The 20,135-nt window shown below is 36.2% G+C and overlaps 1 protein-coding gene across 2 annotated transcripts in view; it reads left to right on the forward strand.

The window, feature by feature from the left end:
- The first annotated feature begins 139 nt into the window (after positions 1 to 139).
- The window catches only part of ano10a (anoctamin 10a), a 46,161-nt gene continuing 26,165 nt past the window's right edge, over positions 140 to 20,135 (forward strand). Inside the window, exons 1-11 of one of the 2 annotated variants that reach the window (XM_079895500.1) lie at positions 140 to 645; positions 4,173 to 4,323; positions 5,887 to 6,084; positions 6,262 to 6,396; positions 9,889 to 10,008; positions 10,384 to 10,717; positions 10,956 to 11,191; positions 15,181 to 15,236; positions 16,890 to 16,964; positions 17,107 to 17,289; positions 19,102 to 19,293. In XM_079895500.1, coding sequence (XP_079751626.1) covers positions 4,185 to 4,323; positions 5,887 to 6,084; positions 6,262 to 6,396; positions 9,889 to 10,008; positions 10,384 to 10,717; positions 10,956 to 11,191; positions 15,181 to 15,236; positions 16,890 to 16,964; positions 17,107 to 17,289; positions 19,102 to 19,293 — 1,668 coding nt within the window. In that variant the 5' untranslated portion in view covers positions 140 to 645; positions 4,173 to 4,184. The remainder of the gene's footprint in view (positions 646 to 4,172; positions 4,324 to 5,886; positions 6,085 to 6,261; positions 6,397 to 9,888; positions 10,009 to 10,383; positions 10,718 to 10,955; positions 11,192 to 15,180; positions 15,237 to 16,889; positions 16,965 to 17,106; positions 17,290 to 19,101; positions 19,294 to 20,135) is intronic. The other variant, XM_079895499.1, reaches the window with a different exon arrangement.

Here is a 20,135-nt window from a genome sequence, read left to right on the forward strand (position 1 = left end):
TGCTATAGTGAAGCTTAACGCACCCCAGATCGCGATAATGTATGTATCTGGTTTGCGAATCAATTCAGACTGGTTCATTACAAAGAACCGGTCCAAGGGAGTCAATTCACTCACGATTCGTACATCACTAACAATGATCACGTGACAAAACGTCAACCGTGAACTTTGATCGGGTCTTCTCAGCTGTCTACTGATAATTATCAGCGTTAAATGTTCAGTTCAGAAGTCGTTTTCCCTGCACACGTATTGTTTGAAGGCACAAATATTTAAATTTTCTTTATGTTAAAACGCGATAATGGAAACGGCGTATGCACGAATAACTAAGCGGATCTATTTCAAGCGCATTTACTCTAGGTTCTGTCTGCATTTCTAAATCAGTGTTGATAAATCACTCACTGTTGAACATGCATGTGTTTGTATAACAGGTTTGAACGGTGGGTGGGTGTGATCTAGAATTAGGGCTGTGTCATCTCGATGACGTGGAGGAACTCAAGTCAGCCTTAACTTTAAACCTCTCCTGCTCATACACTTGAATTATACCCAAACCCAATCAAGGTTTTTAGATAAACTAGCTTAAATGGGCGTCTGAAGTGCAGGACTGACGTCTGTTTCGCGTTCCGGACAGCTGATTGCGCGTGCAACACTGTGAGTAGACAGTTTACATGTCAGTGGGGTATCAGGCCTGTCATGCGGTTTTGTGTCATTAATATGTTATTTTACAAGCGTTTAAGCATTGCAAAGTGGTAAAAAGAGGTCACATTTGTAAACTATCCGTATAAATGTGACTGGGATCCCATAAATGCTATAGTCTGTCTTTGTATGTTTCCTTGTCGGGCATGGCATGCGTGTTTAGCTCCGCCCAGTGATCTGTCAAGACGTCCAAAGAAAAGAGAGATTGTGTTTTTCATGTTTACTGTAATAAGAATCACATGCTGTGTTTCCCGAGACATGTCCAAAAACACCGGGATAGTCATCCAGGTTTAGTTTCTTTAGGTTTTCGTTTTTTTGCCACACCTTTTCGTGCAATGTTACTTTTCAGGTTTTTATCTGAACATTGCATGTTTATTGATGCATGTCTTCAAATTGGTGATGCTGGGTAGAACATATTGTTAAAGAGTTTATTCGACCTTTTTGAATAGGCAGAGACGATTCATTTGTATAGATACATGGGCTACATGCATTATTAATCACATCAGACAATTTGCAGTATAAAAGCAGGCAGACACAATATACAAAACAGTGTGTGTTACACACACATTCGCTTTGTACCTTTTTGGGGACTTTCCATTGACTTAAGTTGTTTTTATATTCAACTAATGCAATTTTGATCTCCTAACCCTAACGTTACCCCCAAACCTAACCCTTATAGAAAACTTTTAGAAACATATTGCAAATATATGTGTAATATAATTTAACAATAACAATGAAAATTTGACTTTGAAGAGAATATTGCATTAATATTTTTATGTAGGTCTTTCTTAAAATTGTTAAAGAGATAGTTCACCCAAACATGAAAATTCCGTCATTAATTACTCACCCTCATGTCAATTCAAACCCGTAAGATGATGACAGATTTAATTTAGGCTTTTATTCACTTTTAAAAACTGTTGTGAACATACACAGAAGCTCAGCCGAACCTGATTGATGCTCGAGAACAAATCTCATTGGTTCTTGCTGAAGCTCAAACGTGCTGTGTAACACGAGACTGAACCTCATTGGTTCTTGCTGAAGCTCAAACGTGCTGTGTAACACGAGACTGAACCTCATTGGTTCTTGCTGAAGCTCAAACGTGCTGCGTAACACGAGACTGAACCTCATTGGTTCTTGAACGTCAAGCGAACATGCTTGAGCTTCCGTTTACCACAGCTGATGTGTGAGTTGATGAATGTTATGTGAATAAAAGACTAAATTAAATCTCTTCATCATATAAAGTGATCACTTTGTAAACTTTTTGAAGCGTCACAGTGGTAGTGGCGTAGCTGTCAATGGAGGGACAGAAAGCTCTCTGACTTCATCAAAAAGATCTTCATTTGTGTTCCGAAGATGAAAGAAAGTCATGAGACTTGAGGGTGAGTAATTAATGACATAATTTTTATTTTTGGGTGAACTATCCCTTTAACAGTGTAATATTGGAGGGTTTTCTTGCACCCCACCACATTTCAATTGGATTGAGGTCTGGACTTTAACTTTGCCATTCCTAACCCTTCTATTTCTTGCTTCAGAGCCATTCTTTTGTGGATTTGCTTGCATGTTTTGGGTAATTATTATGTTCAAAACTCAGCTTCAGCATTTTTACTGATCGTCTCACATTCTTCCCAAGCGTTCTTTGGTATAATGTGGAATTCAAATTTGCCAGGCCCTGAAGCAGCACACCAACTTCCTGAAGCTTCTTGATCTCTACTCTGTAGAGTAGTAGAAGTCCCTTTCCAGACATTCCTTCAACTTTCCTTCTGAGGTTGAAGGATGTCATGTACTTGATTATGTCCAAACCATACCAGTTTGTTGAGTTGTAAATAATGTCTTCCTCTGGTTTTCCTCTTTATTAATTAATGTTCTACTATTTGTTAAAGGGATAGTTCACCCAAAAATAATTTACTCACCCTCAAGTAGTTCCAAACATTCATTTCCATATTCTATGGAACTCCCATTGACTAGCTTCAATTGTCTTTTTTTTTTTTTTTTTTGTCTATACAATGTAAGTCAATGGGAACCTAATCTTCATTTTTTTGGACGCACTATCCCTTTAAACTGGATTTTAATTTTAGGCTTGATGTAGTAAATGTAGTTGTAGTAATTTTATTTTCACTGAAATAACATAATGTACATTTGAAGAGTAAATTGTTAAAAGCTGACTTTTATAAATCGACACTGGTGATTATGTCAGCTTCATATTTATATGAATATATATATATTTATTTATACAAATAATTATGATTTAAAATTTTGATTTGATTCTTTTTCATACTTTTTACACACAGTATAGGCACAATACAGACATTGAATACATAATGGATAATGTACAGTTGGTCACTTGATTATTATCGCAAAGTTAATAACCCTGGTCTGTTGGCTGGTTTCCTATACAAAAATAGAGACCACACAGTGAAACAAGAGACATGAAAATATCACTGGTATGTTTCTACTGTATATGGTCAGGTGAAATATGGAGTAGTTACAAAATTTATACAAAAATATGATACAAAATCATTGACTGGTCCATGCCACGATTGACAATATTTCATAGTGTGGAATTAACAGTGTATAAACACAGATAAGTATTTGCAAACTAGTGCAATAGTTAAAAACACCAGCTCCTTTAGAGCATCTTCTATTCTATTCTATTCTATTCTATTCTATTCTATTCTATTCTATTCTATTCTATTCTATTCTATTCTATTCTATTCTATTCTATTCTATTCTATTCTATTCTGTCATCAGTTTAGTTATTGCTTCTTTTTTTGACTATCAAAATGGATATGTATCTCCTATGCTGACCAAGCCTGCATATATTTGATCAAAAATACAGTAAAAACAGTAATATTGTGAAATATTATTACACTTTTAAATATCTGTTTTATAGTTTAATGTATTTTAAAAATGTAATTTACTCCAGTGGTGGTAAAGCTGAATTTTCAGCATCATTACTCCAGTCTTCCATGTCACATGATCCTTCAGAAATGATTCTAATATGCTGATTTGGTGCTCAAGAAACATTTAAAGTTAAGCAGTTATGCTGCTTAGTATTTTTTTTTTGTGGGAAACCAAGGTCATGTTTGAAAGATTTTTTGATGAATAAAAAGAACAGCATTTATTTGAAATAGATTTTAATGGTAGAGGATATTGGAATAGTGAGTCATATCACACAGTGACTTTTATATGATATGTCTTCATCATCAAGCAATACGCAATGTGTGATATGATGACATTTTTTGTGGCGTGACTTTTATTGCGGCACCTAATTTTTAGAATGACCTATTTGCATTTGATACTTCTCGGTAACAGGAAAATATTTCCATAAACGGTTATGGATGCAAATAAAGCTCGATCTTCACCGGGTGAAATGTTTGGTGTTTCTTGTGGGGTATATTCTGCATCTGAATCTTGAGGAGAGTGATATGTTTTATTTATAATTTATTTTGCCCCTTGCCTCTCTTGGTCTGCGTATAACACAGGGATCAGGAAAAATGCATCTCGGCATGTCGGTTTCTGACAGTGATGCCTCTTCGTTCACCCCTCTGGTGGTCCTGGAGCTTGCTGATGACACTAAAGCAGAGGCCATCACTTGGTTACTAAACAGGATCAGAGACAAGCAGCAAAATGGAGGTGAGACCCTTGGCATGTTACATCTAGGGATAGAGGTTGACAGGAACTGAACATTTTCTGAAATATCTGCTTGCCTTCTGAAGTTGTGTGTGTCTGAAGTGCCTCTGTCAGTGTTACTCAACGACTGTGACCCACCAAATGTGAACCCTGCCCTTCACAGAGGTCACAGATATAGAATATCAGATTCTGCCTGTAGAGGAAACACACATGCTTCTCTTTTGAAGTTACTTCATACATATTGCTTGCACAGACACTTGGTCCTGATAAAAAAAAAACAACAACTCTGTAGCATATTAACTCTATTTGTTAATTAAAATAGCCTGACATATATATTAAATAGATATTATTACAAGTTCTGTATTTCATTTTTATTCAACTCAATTAAATAAGCTGCAGTAAACGATAAAATAATGCTGTAATGTTTAAATACTAGAAACCAGTTACATGAGGTGGTTTTATATGAAAATTAAGAACTGATTATGGTTCAGTAACATGCTCGTTTATAAAAAAAGAAAATCATTACAAATTTAATTTTGAATATAGGCACCCTCTTCTTTGATGAGCAAGTTTACAATTTCTTTTCTGTATTAAAATCCATTTTGGGCATAAAGTTAAATATCTCGGGGTGATGCAATGCAACTGTTCTGGTAATTAATTCCTTAAAAGAGTTTTGCATAATAAAAATCATAATAAAAACGGCCACTACCTATAATATTTCACAACTTTTGCCTGCAATATGCAACATCATGTGGTGCAGCCAACATGCAAAAAACCCCAACATAAAACAGGAAATGATACTGTTCTCTGGTGGAATGAGCTGCCAACCTCGACCCAATTTTCGACCCAATCTTTCCATCTTCATTCTTTTCCTTTCTGCATCTCACCTCTGTTCTATCTTGTTTACTAAATTAGATTTTTACTAAACCTGTCATTGTGTGCAATGAAAATTGTTGGCCATATGAGAAATTGCTTGTGATCTTCCTTATTTGTATGGATAAATGAATAAATGCAAATGTGTATCAAGATCAATAATTCTCAAAATATCAGAAAATGTTTATTTTTATGACAACATGTAGTGATATCTATAAATTAATAATTGATATTATTAAGAATGGATATTTGTAGAAATACGTTTTTCCTTGAAAAATATATTTAATCTAAAAGTGTGTACACTCATATGTATTCAAGGTGTAAGGAAAATATATTCTATACTTTTTTTTTTACTTGATGGTTACACCACATGACACTTTTTTAGAGTAATTCAATTGAAACGTTTCTTGAAAATGGATTCAAATATTTCAAAACCAAATGAAACCAACATGAATACAGAGAAAGCACATTATGTAAGAACATGGTATAACTAGATTTTTAAGACTACAGAGGGCACTCTTACATGTCAGTGATCTTGATATACATATTTCATATTATGATATGTTATCACATGTAGTTTTCTTTCTAACACTGAGCAATACTTTTCAGTGTTAATTTTATACATGTGTGTCATTTATCAGGACATTGACCTTGGGAAATACCCAGTTCCTAAAACTGCGATTTCTTTTGTAGGAGCAGAGTTGTTGGTGGATCAAGTGCTTCTTCCAGTTCAGGATGATCAGAAGTCTAACCCAAATGTCTTTGTGGTGGGCTCCACGTTACAGAGGCTTTTAAACGGAGCTGAGGATGTTGGGTTGTTTAAGGAGTTTCAAGATGGCACAATGCGAGGGTTCACTTATGCCAACAGAGAAAGCTTCAGAGACTTTGAGGGTGAGCTTCATTTATAACCGAATAAAAGGAGTATGATAGGGTGTTGCTGTACTGTTTTTTTTTTTCTCAGTATGTTAAGAAACTATTTTTGGGATTTCGTCTGCAGTAGTTCCTCACAAAGGCTTTACGTAGATTTGGTCCTGGTTGCTCTATAAGACTATTGTGTTGTGCTCATAGGAGATGGTCAAGCATTTCTCAGTGATGCGGAGTGTCAGTACATTATCAAACATGAGTTGGATACGCTTAGGGCTAAGAATGAAGAACATGTTCCAGGATACCCTAAGCTGAAGCTCTACCCTGGAAAATCAGTTGGTAAGTGTATTTTTTTTGTATTACCTACTGTACTAGATTAAAAGAAAGCAACTTTGGGCTGCACGATTTGGGGAAAAATCGACTTGCATTTTTTTTTTCGGATTAAAAATTGCGGCTGCGGTTTTAAAATGTGTTAAAACAATTCCAGGTTTGCTGTTCTTGAGTCGCTCGAATGGCGGCAGCCATGTTGCGCCTCCATCTTGAAAATATATTAGCCAAAGAGGGACATACCTGGAAATTCAAGCTTCGCCTTTCGCGTTTTGACACTAAGTGGCACCGTGACGAATGAGAGGGGGAGATTACTCGCGACTGCCGGCAGATTTGAAATAATACGGCCACCGTAGGAGTTAAAACGCCCTCGGAATGGGAGGGGCTGGAAAGTAATATTCAGTTGGTAGTCATATACAATTTCACCGCTAGATGGGAGAAAATCCTACACAGTGTAGCTTTAAGCTTCTCTAATGTTGATAAGCACTTCCTATTGCAAGTATGGGAAGATGGTTGGCACAAATGCACGTTAGAGCAACCCAAACTCTATAAAAGATATAAAGATGGAGTTCGTATGGAGCAACATTTACTGTGAACTGAGCCGCTTTGACATTGCAAACACTGGCCGATCATGAGCTGCTCATGTGAAAGAACACAGCACTGCACTTCTCTCTGAAATACGCAGCACATACTGTATATTTATTATTAAATCGCAACCTTAGCGATTTGATATTCACAATAAGTCTTATCACAGTTTTGGTTTTATTTCGATTAATCTTGCAGCCCTACAGTAACGTTAAGTACACTAAAACATTAAATCTGCTGTGTAATTTTTTTCATGTTGAAATCAACTTTACATTACCTCAGATAATAGAATGTTAAAGTCAACTTGACAAAATCAACCTCTTTGTGTGTTCTAGGTGTTATTTATCTTCTAAATTGTTCATCCTCATAATCTTTAATCAAAATGTATTAAGTTGCTCCAACTTTTTTTTTTTTTTTTTTTTGGAGGGGAGGGTGGTGAAAATGCTTTTAACCAATAACATGTTACAGGTCCCGGGCAGTCGGGAGGACTGTAAGCAGTTTAAAAACTTAAGTTAACAGTAAATGAGAGTGCGAGAGACAATAGTTAGTAAGTTAGTTGCTTAAAGGTCCTCTTTGTTGTCTTTTAATCAACATTGTACTTCAGAGTCATTAAGACACTTTGAATCACAGGATTCATAAATACGTTGAAATACATATAACATATAGATACTTAAATCAAATCACAATAAATAAGTAAATAAATAAATCAAGATAGGAACCTTAACCATATGTACAGACATGCTCTAGCCTAATTCACACAACTGGCTGAACTCGTAAGTATACACGAATGGACTTCTTTATGACAAAAGCATGTATGTATATGACATGTGTGTGTATTAGGCTTGGCACGATAGTCGGTGTTACCGGTGTTACACGGTGTTCAGTCGCAACACCGGTTTCATCACTTGCCCACCGCAGCACCGCAAAAAAATTTTTTAAAGCAATTAATTACGCAGTATCCGTATTTTCTGTCACCAGTTGGCTGTTGTATGATCACGCTTAACCATTCAAGCACGACAAAACAAGAGACCGCGCTGTAAGTCCTGCTACACACACGCACACACGGAAAAGACGCGCGTCAGTATCGAGTTCTCTTTTCGGCCTTGAACAAAACATAACACACACAAATTATGCCAAAATGTCCGTTTTGTTGAGTGTCCTCATAAGAGCAAATGATTTAAATAATATCATAAATGAATGTAGAGATTTGTGAGAAAATGTGACGCGTGTCAGATGGAGTGTCATTAATGTTAATCAAAGAACAAAGGTCTCCCGTTAATTTTGACTGCATGGGAAGAGATCGCGTCTTTTGCGTTTTTCATGAATAATAACGAACCCACCATTCACACACTGTGGTTGAATTCGAAATCGCACCCTATTACCCTCAAATAGGGCGTTATTGTTCTCAACATGATCTCAAGCAGTGAAAAATAGAGGACACTGACAATGCGCTGAAAGACAGGACCGAGCAGGTAATATTTAATATGAAACAAAGTCTCAACTTTCAAATTTGGTCAGTCAAACAAAAATAGGCCTACCATTTTTTTGGCTCTTTAATGTGTCGTGACAGATTGCCTCAGTTAAAGCCAAGTTCAAATCCGAAGTTAATCAATAACTCTTCTGACTGCTTTGTTGCACAAAAATTGTGGAATTTGATTGCTCGCATGTCAATCAAACTCAATACGAATGATGAATTGACGCCATGTAAAAAAAAATATGACATCACTCTAACACCCCCCACCCCTACGATGAAACCGGTAATACCGGTGTTGTCACAAGTCGATTAACCGGTGGGAGAATAATTATCACCGTCACATCTCTAGTGTGTATATATATATATATATATATATATATATATATATATATATATATATATATACGACATTAAAACGTAAATAAACATTTGATATGAAAATTAATTAATTTAATAACTAACCTTAACAGTAAATGAGAAAGAGAGAGACAATAGTTTGTGGTTGCTTAAAGGTTCTCTTTGTTGTCTGAGGATGCACCGCAATCGTCACGGCAACTCCACTCTCTCAACTGCCAACCAGAATTCGGAAAATGCAGCTGAGCTGCCAAATGTAAACTCACTACAATAATAAAACCAAGTAAACTAAAATAGACATGTGTAGGTAATAAAAGAAAGAAAGAAAGAAAGAAAGAAAGAAAGAAAGAAAGAAATATATACAAACAATCCAATATCCCTGTGACCCAACTAAATTCAGGCTGGTCACAAACATTTGACATTATTGATGCAAATGTGTTTAATTACCTGTTTATTTACTTGATTCAAAGTTGAAATTCAGATATATTATTCAATTAGGGAATATAAATATCGTGTTTTATAAATAATTCTTTATTTTTTTTGTTTTGCATTCTGATTTGACACATGATTTAACTTTATACTGCCACCTATGGGTGTGGATGCATTATATGACAGAAAAGAAAACATTTTGGCTTACCACTGATATTGTGGAGCAACCCAATGTATTTATCACCTATGATTATTTTATTATGCAACTGAAAGTGCCTGATAGCGTTGAAATAAGTGAGCAGTATTTGACAGATCATGTGATCTCAACATGGCAGCCCCCATGATTGGAAGACCCTCCCCTTGTAGAATAAAATGTCATTTTTAAGCCACTGACTTTATCTCATTGGGAGTACATTATTTTAAACATTTGTCAAAAATGATATCTGGGTAAAAATTTGTTGAAGTAGAAAAAGTTACTTTCTATGCTTTTAAAAAAAAAAAAAAAAAAAGTTAGTTCCACCTATAATTTAAAACATCACCATTCAAACCGTCATATTTGCTGTTTTACAATATTAATCCTTTAGCATTTTTTTAAATCACATGTAATTGTAATTGTCCATCATTTGAATAATGTTACATTTTGATGGTAAACTCTTTTTCAGTGCGGAGATTGCAATCCAAAGGTGTCCTAGTCCAGTATTTCCCTCTCCATAACAAAGAAGACCTTAAGAGACTCTCGTTCTCATGGTACAAAAAGATCAAACTATCCTTCCAGCCACTGGGTGAGTCACTCTGTCTGTGTGCGCTGGCAGCATGAACTTTAAACCCAACTCCAGCCTTTATATCAGTTTGTTGATACAACTTACTGTGAAAAGAATTTCACAAGAATTTTGGTTATATAAGTACAGCTGAATGTCATATTCGGTGGGTGGGTGTGATTTATAGCTGTTCTACATGCTTTTGCTTCTCTTGAATTATGGTGGAAATTCAACGAATACTGTAGATTGCTTGTTTAATGCAAATGTAAAGTGATGCAGAATTTAAACCTGCTCCATCTTAAAAACTGGTGTTTTAGATCATCAAACAATTGCATTGAAACCACAATGCACTGTGCTTTATTCATTGAAGATGTTCTCTTTGTGTCCTCCATAATGTAGATGACATCAGATGTTACTTTGGCGAGGGTCTGGCGCTCTATTTTGGATTTCTGGAGTATTTCACATTTGCCTTAGTACCCATGGCCCTCATTGGTATCCCTTACTACCTCTTTGACTGGGAGGACTATGACAAGTACGTGCTGTTTGCTGTCTTCAACCTGGTTTGGTCAACGGTTTTCCTGGAAGTGTGGAAGAGATGCAGCGCTACGTTAGCGTACGGGTGGGGAACGCTGAGCCGCAAGAAAGCGTTTGAAGAACCGAGGCCTGGATTCCATGGAGCTCTGGGGTTTAATCCAGTCACGGGGCGAGAGGAACCAGTCTACCCTAGCTCCAAGTACCAATTTTTGAAATATTGTCATGTTTTGGCAGACAAAAAGGCATATTAAGCACATCTTTTATACTTTGATTGGCACCAAAACCTGGTTTGCATGTCTCAGACCTTTAAAATGTAATAATAATAATACATAGAACTGCATATTCTAAATCAACATCAAACAAATACAAGCATGATAAATATGGAAAGTGTTCTAGATGCTCAGTTTGTTTTGACAGTGTTTGTTTCCCCTTGACAGGCGGCAGTTGAGGATATATTTGGTGTCGGTTCCTTTCGTTCTGCTGTGCCTGTATCTGTCCTTTTACGTGATGATGGTTTACTTTGACATGGAGAACTGGGCCATAAGTATATACACCGAAAATCCAAACTTTGCGTCCGGCATTCTGATGTTTGTTCCCAGTATCATCTACGCTGTGGTCATTGAGATCATGAACTTATTGTATCGCTATGCTGCTGAGTTTCTCACAAACTGGGGTGAGCCTGAAATTCTTTCTTCTTTTATCATCTTCTGTTACACTTTATTTCAGTGGTCCACTTTAGACATTGTACTAACAATAAGTAACTTTGCAACTACATGTCAACTAGTATTAGTAGACTGTTTGGTTTGGGTTAGGTGTTAAGGTCTCGATACACTTGAAGTGAAATGTAAGAACAAACTGGTGTGAAGGCCAAAATCAAGTTCATTTTGTGTTCATTTCGGGAGTTCGAAACTCAAGACTTCGAGACATTCCAGAAAAGTTTGCTCTGGCTGGTAAACACCTTCAAACTACCATTGGTCCTTGGCGAATACATAGTCAAGTCAAGTCACCTTCATTTATATAGCGCTTTTAACAATATAGATTGTTTCAAAGCAGCTTTACAGTGATAATAGGAAATTACAGTAACATAGATTGTTTTGGCTTTACAGCAGCTCTAGAATAAAGTTATTGTCTAGCTAAAGTTAGTTTTGATTGATTGATTCACTTCCATTGCAAAGATCATTAGTTATTAACACGAGATCATTAGTTACTAACACGACACCGTTCTAACAGAAAACACTCAACGCGCTCTGGCCCGCTCATCCGCATAAAACAGTGCCTGGTGGCTCGAGAACGCAAACCCTGAAATAGATTCCAAGGTGCAAGCCTTGAAAATGTTTGGAAAAAAAAGGTTATCTATGCGCAAACTTCAAAAACACTAACCCGTGAAAACGCTGACGGTGTGCACATGCGTATCACGTGTTTAGTCTATAGGTATGTGTGTTTGAATATATATATATATGTGCACAGGCATGTAGTCCTTCTTTACAAACCAACCCTCAACAAATTACTTGTCTGGCCTTAAAAATGTATAATACTGAATTATTTATCGTTTCCACGTATCCACGTGAACCGGAATTATCCCGACAAGGGATAGGGAAGGAGGCCTTCACTGGGGAGAGACTAGTTGACACTTCAGGACTGCGTTGTCGTCGTGTCCAGGCGCAGGTCCTTCATCAGATCTGGATACGGATAATAGTTAGGTGTGCTCTGAGGCTCCGTCTTCTTTGACATTGAAATCTTCTCCGCTTCATTTCTTCTGTTCAGTCCATCGAGGTCAGACGTACGCGAGTAAAAACACACTGGAGAGTCGCTTTATAGTAGAAAATTAAGTTGTTTTCAATTTCTAATTGAAAGAGATACTGACACTGTTTTTCATGTGTAAGAAAACATTTAAAGATTTAAACATTTAAAACAGTAAAGCTGCTTGGTTTAAAAATCTATTGTATAAAGTGGTATATAAAGTGACGTGACTTTAGTGCTGGATTGCCGAGCTTGTGCAAACATCCAAATCGCTTCGATCAGATGTTTTCTTAACTGCCGTTTTCTCACCGCTATCTTTTTTGTTGTTTGTTTTGTTATTGAAAGGAAAACTGCACAGCACATATTTGCATATTCATCTAAACGCCGCTCTCAGGAGCGTTGGCGGCGTCAGGATGTTCAGTAACGCTATACCGCTGCAAAGGTATTTCAAACTTCTTTTTACCCCAAAGCGAAGAATGAAAAAGAACTTCGCTGTGAGTATATCTGGGCCTTTAGAGTTCAGGTTTGCAGAATAAGTTGACATATAGTTGCCAAATTACTTGCAGTCAGTAGAATGTCTGTTGGGGAGAATCATGATAAAGTGTTAGCAGATAAGCAGACAGTCTACTAATACTCTAATAACCGGTAGTTAAGGTGTAGTTGCTTATAGATTGTATTTCAATGGTCCACTTTAGACATTCTACTGTGTTATCCTCTTTTTAGTGTGTTTTTTTTTATTTTGGCTCAATAATAGTTGAACGCTATTTTGTAATCTTATCTTGGTTAAGTTTAAACTATCTTAAGGAAAAAAAAAAAAGTGACATTTAAAATCTGAAATAAAAATCCCACTGAGATATAAAGTTGCTATTACAAGATATTAAGTCACATTGTGAGTGTTATGATGCAGAGGCAGGAAGCAGGATCCAAATGCAGCAGTGTTTTATTAAATAAACTTGAATTATGACAAAGACTAAGAATAAACTTGAACAAAGACCAAGACTCCGGGACAGAACAGACAACATGCAACGTCACAACGTCAAGAACTCACAAAGACTGAACTAGACACAGGGCTTAAATACAAAGGCAAACTAGCTAAACAAGATAACAAGGGGGCGTGGCCAATCAGAGACACCTGGGAAGACTAATCAACATAACGGGAGACAGCTAAACATGAAGACAGGGGAACACATGACAGACAAGAACAAGACACAAACCCACACCGTGACACAGGCTCGGCGGCGGCCATCTTGTCCGGAGACACTGGCTCGGCGGCGGCCATCTTGTCCGGAGACACTGGCTCGGCGGCGGCCATCTTGTCCGGAGACACTGGCTCGGCAGGCGTGACGTGAACAGTCTCTGGATCGGCGGGCGTGACGTGAAGTGACTCAGACTGGGCAGGAAGATACTCATGCACGATGGCCCTTATGGTAACACGTGCTGACCTCAGCGGGGAATCGGCCATGCTGGATACCAGTCCTGGACGGTAATAGACAGATCCTGTGACTAGCTTGATGAGCATGATGAGAAGCTTCTCAGGCTGGACGGACGGGACGTGAACTGACTCAGGCTCGGGGGTACTGTGAGCTTGCAGGGTTCTTCATCAGCCAAGCCCACAGTAAATGCCGAACTGCTCAAGGAAAGGGCCAGGTAGATATACCCTTCTAGGGTCCAGCCGGTATTGTCATCCGGCATCATCTGAGCAATCTCCTCATCCAGTCCACTCCAAAACAGGTCCATGAGCTGGGTGTCATCTAATGACGCTAAGTGACAGCAAGCCAGAAAATCCCTCGCGTACCTCTCGATAGGTTGACCATCCTGATACATGGAAGGTAGCCATCTTATTAGAGCTCCATTACTGACAGCTGCTGGATCCATATTTTGGTGAGTTCTTCTGCTATGATGCAGAGGCAGGAAGCAGGAAGCAGGATCCAAATGCAGCAGTGTTTTATTAAATAAACTTGAATTATGACAAAGACTAAGAATAAACTTGAACCAAGACTCCGGGACGGGACGGGACAGAACAGACAACATGCAACATAACAACATCAAGAACTTACAAAGACTGAACTAGACACAGGCAAACAAGCTAAACAAGATAACAAGGGGGCGTGGCTAATCAGAGACACCTGGGAAGACTAATCAACATAACGGGAGACAGCTAAACATGAAAAGACAGGGGAACACATGACAGACAAGAACAAGACACAAACCCACACCATGACAGTGAGATATAAAGTCGCTATTGTAAGTTGTAAAATCACATTGCGAGATTTAACTAGCAATTATAAGAAATAAAGTCAAAATAATGATTCCAAATGTATGTTTTTATTTGAAGCCCGCATCCCCTATATATACGTTAAGATATTTCCAGAATTTTGCTGTAATTATGAAAAAGCTGTTTCTTTTCAAAAATTTTATTTATGTATTGAATTATTTAACATTTTACATTAAATAACCATGATTCATTTTTGGATTACCCATGTTAAGTTTTGGATTTAATATTTAATATTTTACATTATTAGTTTATATATATATATATATAGCCTATTATTTAAATAGAAATTAATATATTATTTTAATAAAAATTTATATATTAAAATAATAGTCTATCTATCTATCTATCTATCTATCTATCTATCTATCTATCTATCTATCTATCTATCTAGACTATTATTTTAATATATTAATTTTAATTAATTATTTATTAATTTAAATACTTTTAAGTCATCCCGCTGCCTCCTTTGAAGTTTGCTGAGGAAGTTTGCCCCTTGTCTAAATTATATGTGACTTATCCATACTTTCATGTAAATGCCATTAATGCCTGACTCTAATTGTTTTTTTGTTTTTTTTTTACTCTTGAAATTAAGTTGTTTCTTCTCAACATTGGAGGTAAATCCCATTTTCATGTATTTTCTTGTTCAGAAAACCACAGATTGGAGTCATCATTTCAGAATCACCTCGTGCTCAAGGTTTTGGTGGTATGCTTTCAAGTTTTTTGTGTGTTTTTATACTTCATGTAGTCTTATTACTAGTGGTCGACCGATATGGGATTTTTAATGGCCGATGCCGATGCCGATATTGAGAAAGCAATCTGGCCGATTGGCCGATATGAGGCCGATACAATACATGTGAATACAGTAAATGAGAGACATAAAGAATATTGGTGAAACTAAATGAACATTTATTGTACATACTATTTATGCAAAATTCTTTTTGCAATAAAAAAATATTTACTAAGAAGTTAAAATGTAAACAAAAAGGTAAGGTAACACTTCAATAAATAAAGTTTTAGTGCAGCTTCTTGTCTGCTTTAATATTTAGTCATTTTTTCAGTCAAATAATTATATCGTGCTGCTTACTGCAGGTTACAAATAACATTTATCATTAATGAACCAATCGAAACAATATTCATAAATTAATGACAAAATAGTATGTGAAATTACATACATTTTATGTACAATACATAGTTAATATAAATCTCACATAGTTTATTTACACTATTTACTTTAAACAGGTTGTTTTACTTCAAGTATATTTAAATAATAATGATTTATGTGTTTAGTTTTGCTTGTTTGTTTCTTTAAAACGTTGCAAGCCGTCACATGTATTTGCATGACATATATACATGAACATATGAAAATGTATACTACTCACGATATTACGCCAATCATGGATAAATAAATACAGTTGATAGTGAATAACATTTTCAAGGATTTTTCAAACGTAATATTATTACATATTGTTCTCCTCTCATCCACCTCACGCGACCAACTGCACGCGAGTGACGCGACCCAGCTTTTCCGTGCACGCGAGTCCGTTGGAAAACAGCGTCTAGTTTAAATGTAACCCGAGAACAACGCGCGTATCTGAGGAACAGCCAGTCACAGGATTTTTGACTGTTTGTGAGGTAAAATGTTTTCAGTTTTGTTTGAATTCGTTTATATCACATCTGTGACCCCCACTGGAGCTATCGCTGGGCTGCGGATCTGACCTATCACGGTACTGTTTGAATAGACTCTGCTGCACGCCGGAGTGCTTTTGTGTGTAACACAATGTAGCGTCAGGTTAGAAAGCGAATGCGAATGGTCATTTACTTTGTCTGTCAGATGTCTGCTTCACTTCTGAGTGGCTTGTTTTACGGTGCTGGGCGGAGCAGAGCGAGTGTATTCAGTTCATTCACGCTCGCTCTGTTCGCGTCAGTGGAAAAAAGCGCTAATGCACAGTCACAAACTGTTTTGAAATATATCGGCCAAACGGAAATATTTATCGGCCGATGCCGATATCTAAAAAATTTCAAATATCGGCCGATATATCGGCCTCGGCGATATATCGGTCGACCACTACTTATTACTGCATGTTTTACTATTTCATTGATTGATATTTTACCTCATGTAAATGGATTTATGCCTGCAATATTCCCACTAATTTTAAAATTGTGATTTTCAGGCCTGAAAATATTAAAAAGTCATCTCTATATCATTACATTTAAAAATCTTTATTGAAATGAAAGTAAAAATAGTGCAAATGCTTTGGGTTAAAGGTGTGGGAACCCTTGCAATTAAAATTAAGCAAATTTCTAAAGTGCAAATTTAGTCTTAATTATTGGATTTGTTGTTGTTGTTTGTTTCCAGTTTAACTTCGTAAACTGCTTTGCCTCTCTCTTCTATATTGCCTTTGTCATGCAAGATATGGTGCTTCTTAGACAGGTGAGTATTTCAGAGCTCAGCTGCATCCACAAAAAATAAATCAAGTGAAGTTGAATGACTTAATAACAACCTATGATTTGCAAGTTGCATTATAGTTTTAAATGCAAGCAACTTTGCCTCTTGCTTGTGTGTGGATCTTCAGAGTTTGGCCACTCTGCTCATCACCTCTCAAATCCTGAACCAAGTGATGGAGGCCTTCCTGCCATACTGGCTGCAGAGGAGGAGGAACAAGAAGGTACACAAGAGGATGAGGAGGCTGATGGGGGATAAAGAGCTCCCCCTGCTGGAACAAGTTCAGCTGGAGACTGACATGAACACCTATCTGGTAGGTCCTCATTTGGGTGCCTTTAGTTGGCAATATTAAAATAATTGGCAATATTACCAAACAAGTAGAATTATGGACTGGATTTTGTGAGCAAGCACTTAGTATACTGTGTACACACACACACACACACACACACACACACACACACACACACACACACATAGAGCTTAAATAGGTTACAGCTCAGTCTGACATCATTATGAAGTATTATGAATTGTCAAGGAGCCAGCACTAGTCAATAAGGAAGATTATGAAGACACTTAATATGAGTTGATCTGCCAGTAAAAAGACTTTTATTACCAACATTTGTCATACACTGATAATTACTGAAAATCCAATTGTGCAAACAACAGACAGTAACAAAATATACCATATATTACATAGAAATGAAGAAAAACATAATGTGTGTTTTAAAAAATATGAACATACAATACAAAAACGAACGTCTCATAGGGAACAATGTGTTGACTTTTTTAAAAAGAATGCTATGCAAACATACTAGTTTTACATCATTTGAAACTGCTCCGGCAGCGGGGAAGATGCATGGGCATTAATTTGCATTATTTTAATGTTATGTTTAGTTTATACCTAGTTTTTACAGACTTACAGTCGTGACCTAAATTTGATTTTCATTTACAATAATAAATCCTATAATTCTGCATTAGTTAACATCAGTTGCACGTGTACTAAAGCTCAGAGGATTTCCCGTTCTTGGCTCTTTTTGAGTCAGACTTGTAAATTCAATGAACCGTTAACTGGAGTTTTTTTTTTTTTTTTTTTTTTAAACATTACAAAGCAAAAAAAAAGAAAGATACACAGACACAAATAAGTTGTCAGGGTAACAAAAAACAAGAACAATGCAATAACATTTATACCTTAAGAGGACAAAAAGGATGAATGTAGAGATACAGTTTTCATTGCTTTGGGATTAACAGAGCTTTTGGATAGTTTCCATGTACTTGTCTAGATCATCTTTGAATAAATCAGTGAGTTGTTGACTCGAGAACAGATGCAATCGGATTGGTCCAATTCACAAATGAATCGTTCAGTGAGATTAGCGGACCGATTTAACAGATTCATTGGAAAGAATCAGTTCGTTCACGAATCGGACACTGCTATCGCGTCTCTGAGCGAGTGACGATTTCTTCAGTTCAAAATAACGAGGAACGACAATGATTTTATGAAATGTAGTGGAGTGAAAAGTAAGATATTATGCTTCGCTATAAAGCCAAAACAATCTGTGTTACCTTAAATTATACATTTATCTCTGTAAAGTTGCTTTGAAACAATCTACATTGTTAAAAGCGCTATAATAGGCTATAAATGAAGATGACTTGACTTGACTTGACTTTGGAATTTAGTGAAGCAAAAGTTTTATAAAAATACTCTGATAAAGTACTGATACTTGAACAATGTACTACTAACATTTTATAAATGTATACTTAAAGGAATAGTTCTCTTAAAAAATGAAAATTCTGTCATCATTTACTCACCCTCAAGCAAATAGATACACTATGGGTCATTATAAGTCAATGGGATCCATCAACTGTCTGGTTACCCACATTCTTCAAAATATCTTCTTTTGTGTTCAGCAGAAGAAAGAAATCCATACAGGTTTGAAACAACTTGAGGGTGAGTAAATGATGACAGAATTTTCATTTTTAAGTGAACTATTCCTTTAAGCACAGTAACAAAGTAAAAATACTGTGTTGCTGTTCACTGTTTCTTGCATCAAAAACAGTCATAATTTAGTTTGACATGAGCGTCTTTGACCTTTAGAATTGAATCTCTCTGAAATACTTTGATCATCAGGGCACGTTTGATGACTACCTTGAGCAGTTCCTGTTGTTCGGCTATGTGAGTCTGTTCTCCTGTGTGTACCCGCTGGCTGCCGTGCTGGTGGTGCTGAACAACATCACTGAGGTTTATTCTGACGCCTTCAAGATGTGCCATGTTTTCAAGCGTCCCTTCTCAGAACCAGCCGCGAACATCGGAGTGTGGCAGGTGAGAAAACCTTGTGAGAAAGTCTCACTTCCAGAACAGATGATCATTTCTGTACTTTAAAGAAGGCTTAAGAGACACAGAACATGTACAGTGCTATAGAAAGCAGAGGACAATCTGATAAACTTCAATAGTAGCATATTATAACAGTCTGAGTCAATAAATAATAGCCCATATGAGTCATAATAATAATAATGGAATTTGTCATCTGGATTTATGTAAAAAAATAAAAAGGGCTATTATAAATATACATTAGCAGTAAAAAATTGGCCCACACCTACTCATTCTTTAAAGGTACATTACACACATGTGTTACAGTATTTATTATTATTAATATTCTTTGTTAATGTTAGTTAATTAAAATACTGTCGTTCATTGTTTGTTCATATTAGTTCATGGTGCATTAACTAATGTTAACAAATACAACTTTTGATTTTAGTAATGTATTAGTAAATGTTTAAAATAATATGAACTAAGATGAATAAAGGCTGTAGAACTATTGTTCATTCTTAGTTCATGTTAACTAAAGTAGTTAAGTAATGTTAAGTTAAAAAGGCCATAGGACACCAAAAAAGTAGTCCATATGACTTTATATACAGTACCATGTGAAAGTTTAGGGTCTGTATGAATTTTTTTTTTCCTTTTTTTTTTTTTTTTTTAAACAAATCTCTTATGCTGAAGGCTGCATTTATTTGATACAATTTGTAAAAAATGTGAATTATTATAATATATAATTCATATGTATATATCTAATGTCCACTTGTATGCATGAAAAATATTTTTAAGAATTTAAAGCTATTAGATTGAAATGTATTTATGATCATAAGAAGCATGCAGTTAAGTCT

The sequence above is a fragment of the Squalius cephalus genome (assembly GCF_949319135.1).
Source record: "Squalius cephalus genome assembly, chromosome: 15".
Taxonomy (NCBI): Eukaryota; Metazoa; Chordata; class Actinopteri; order Cypriniformes; family Leuciscidae; genus Squalius; species Squalius cephalus.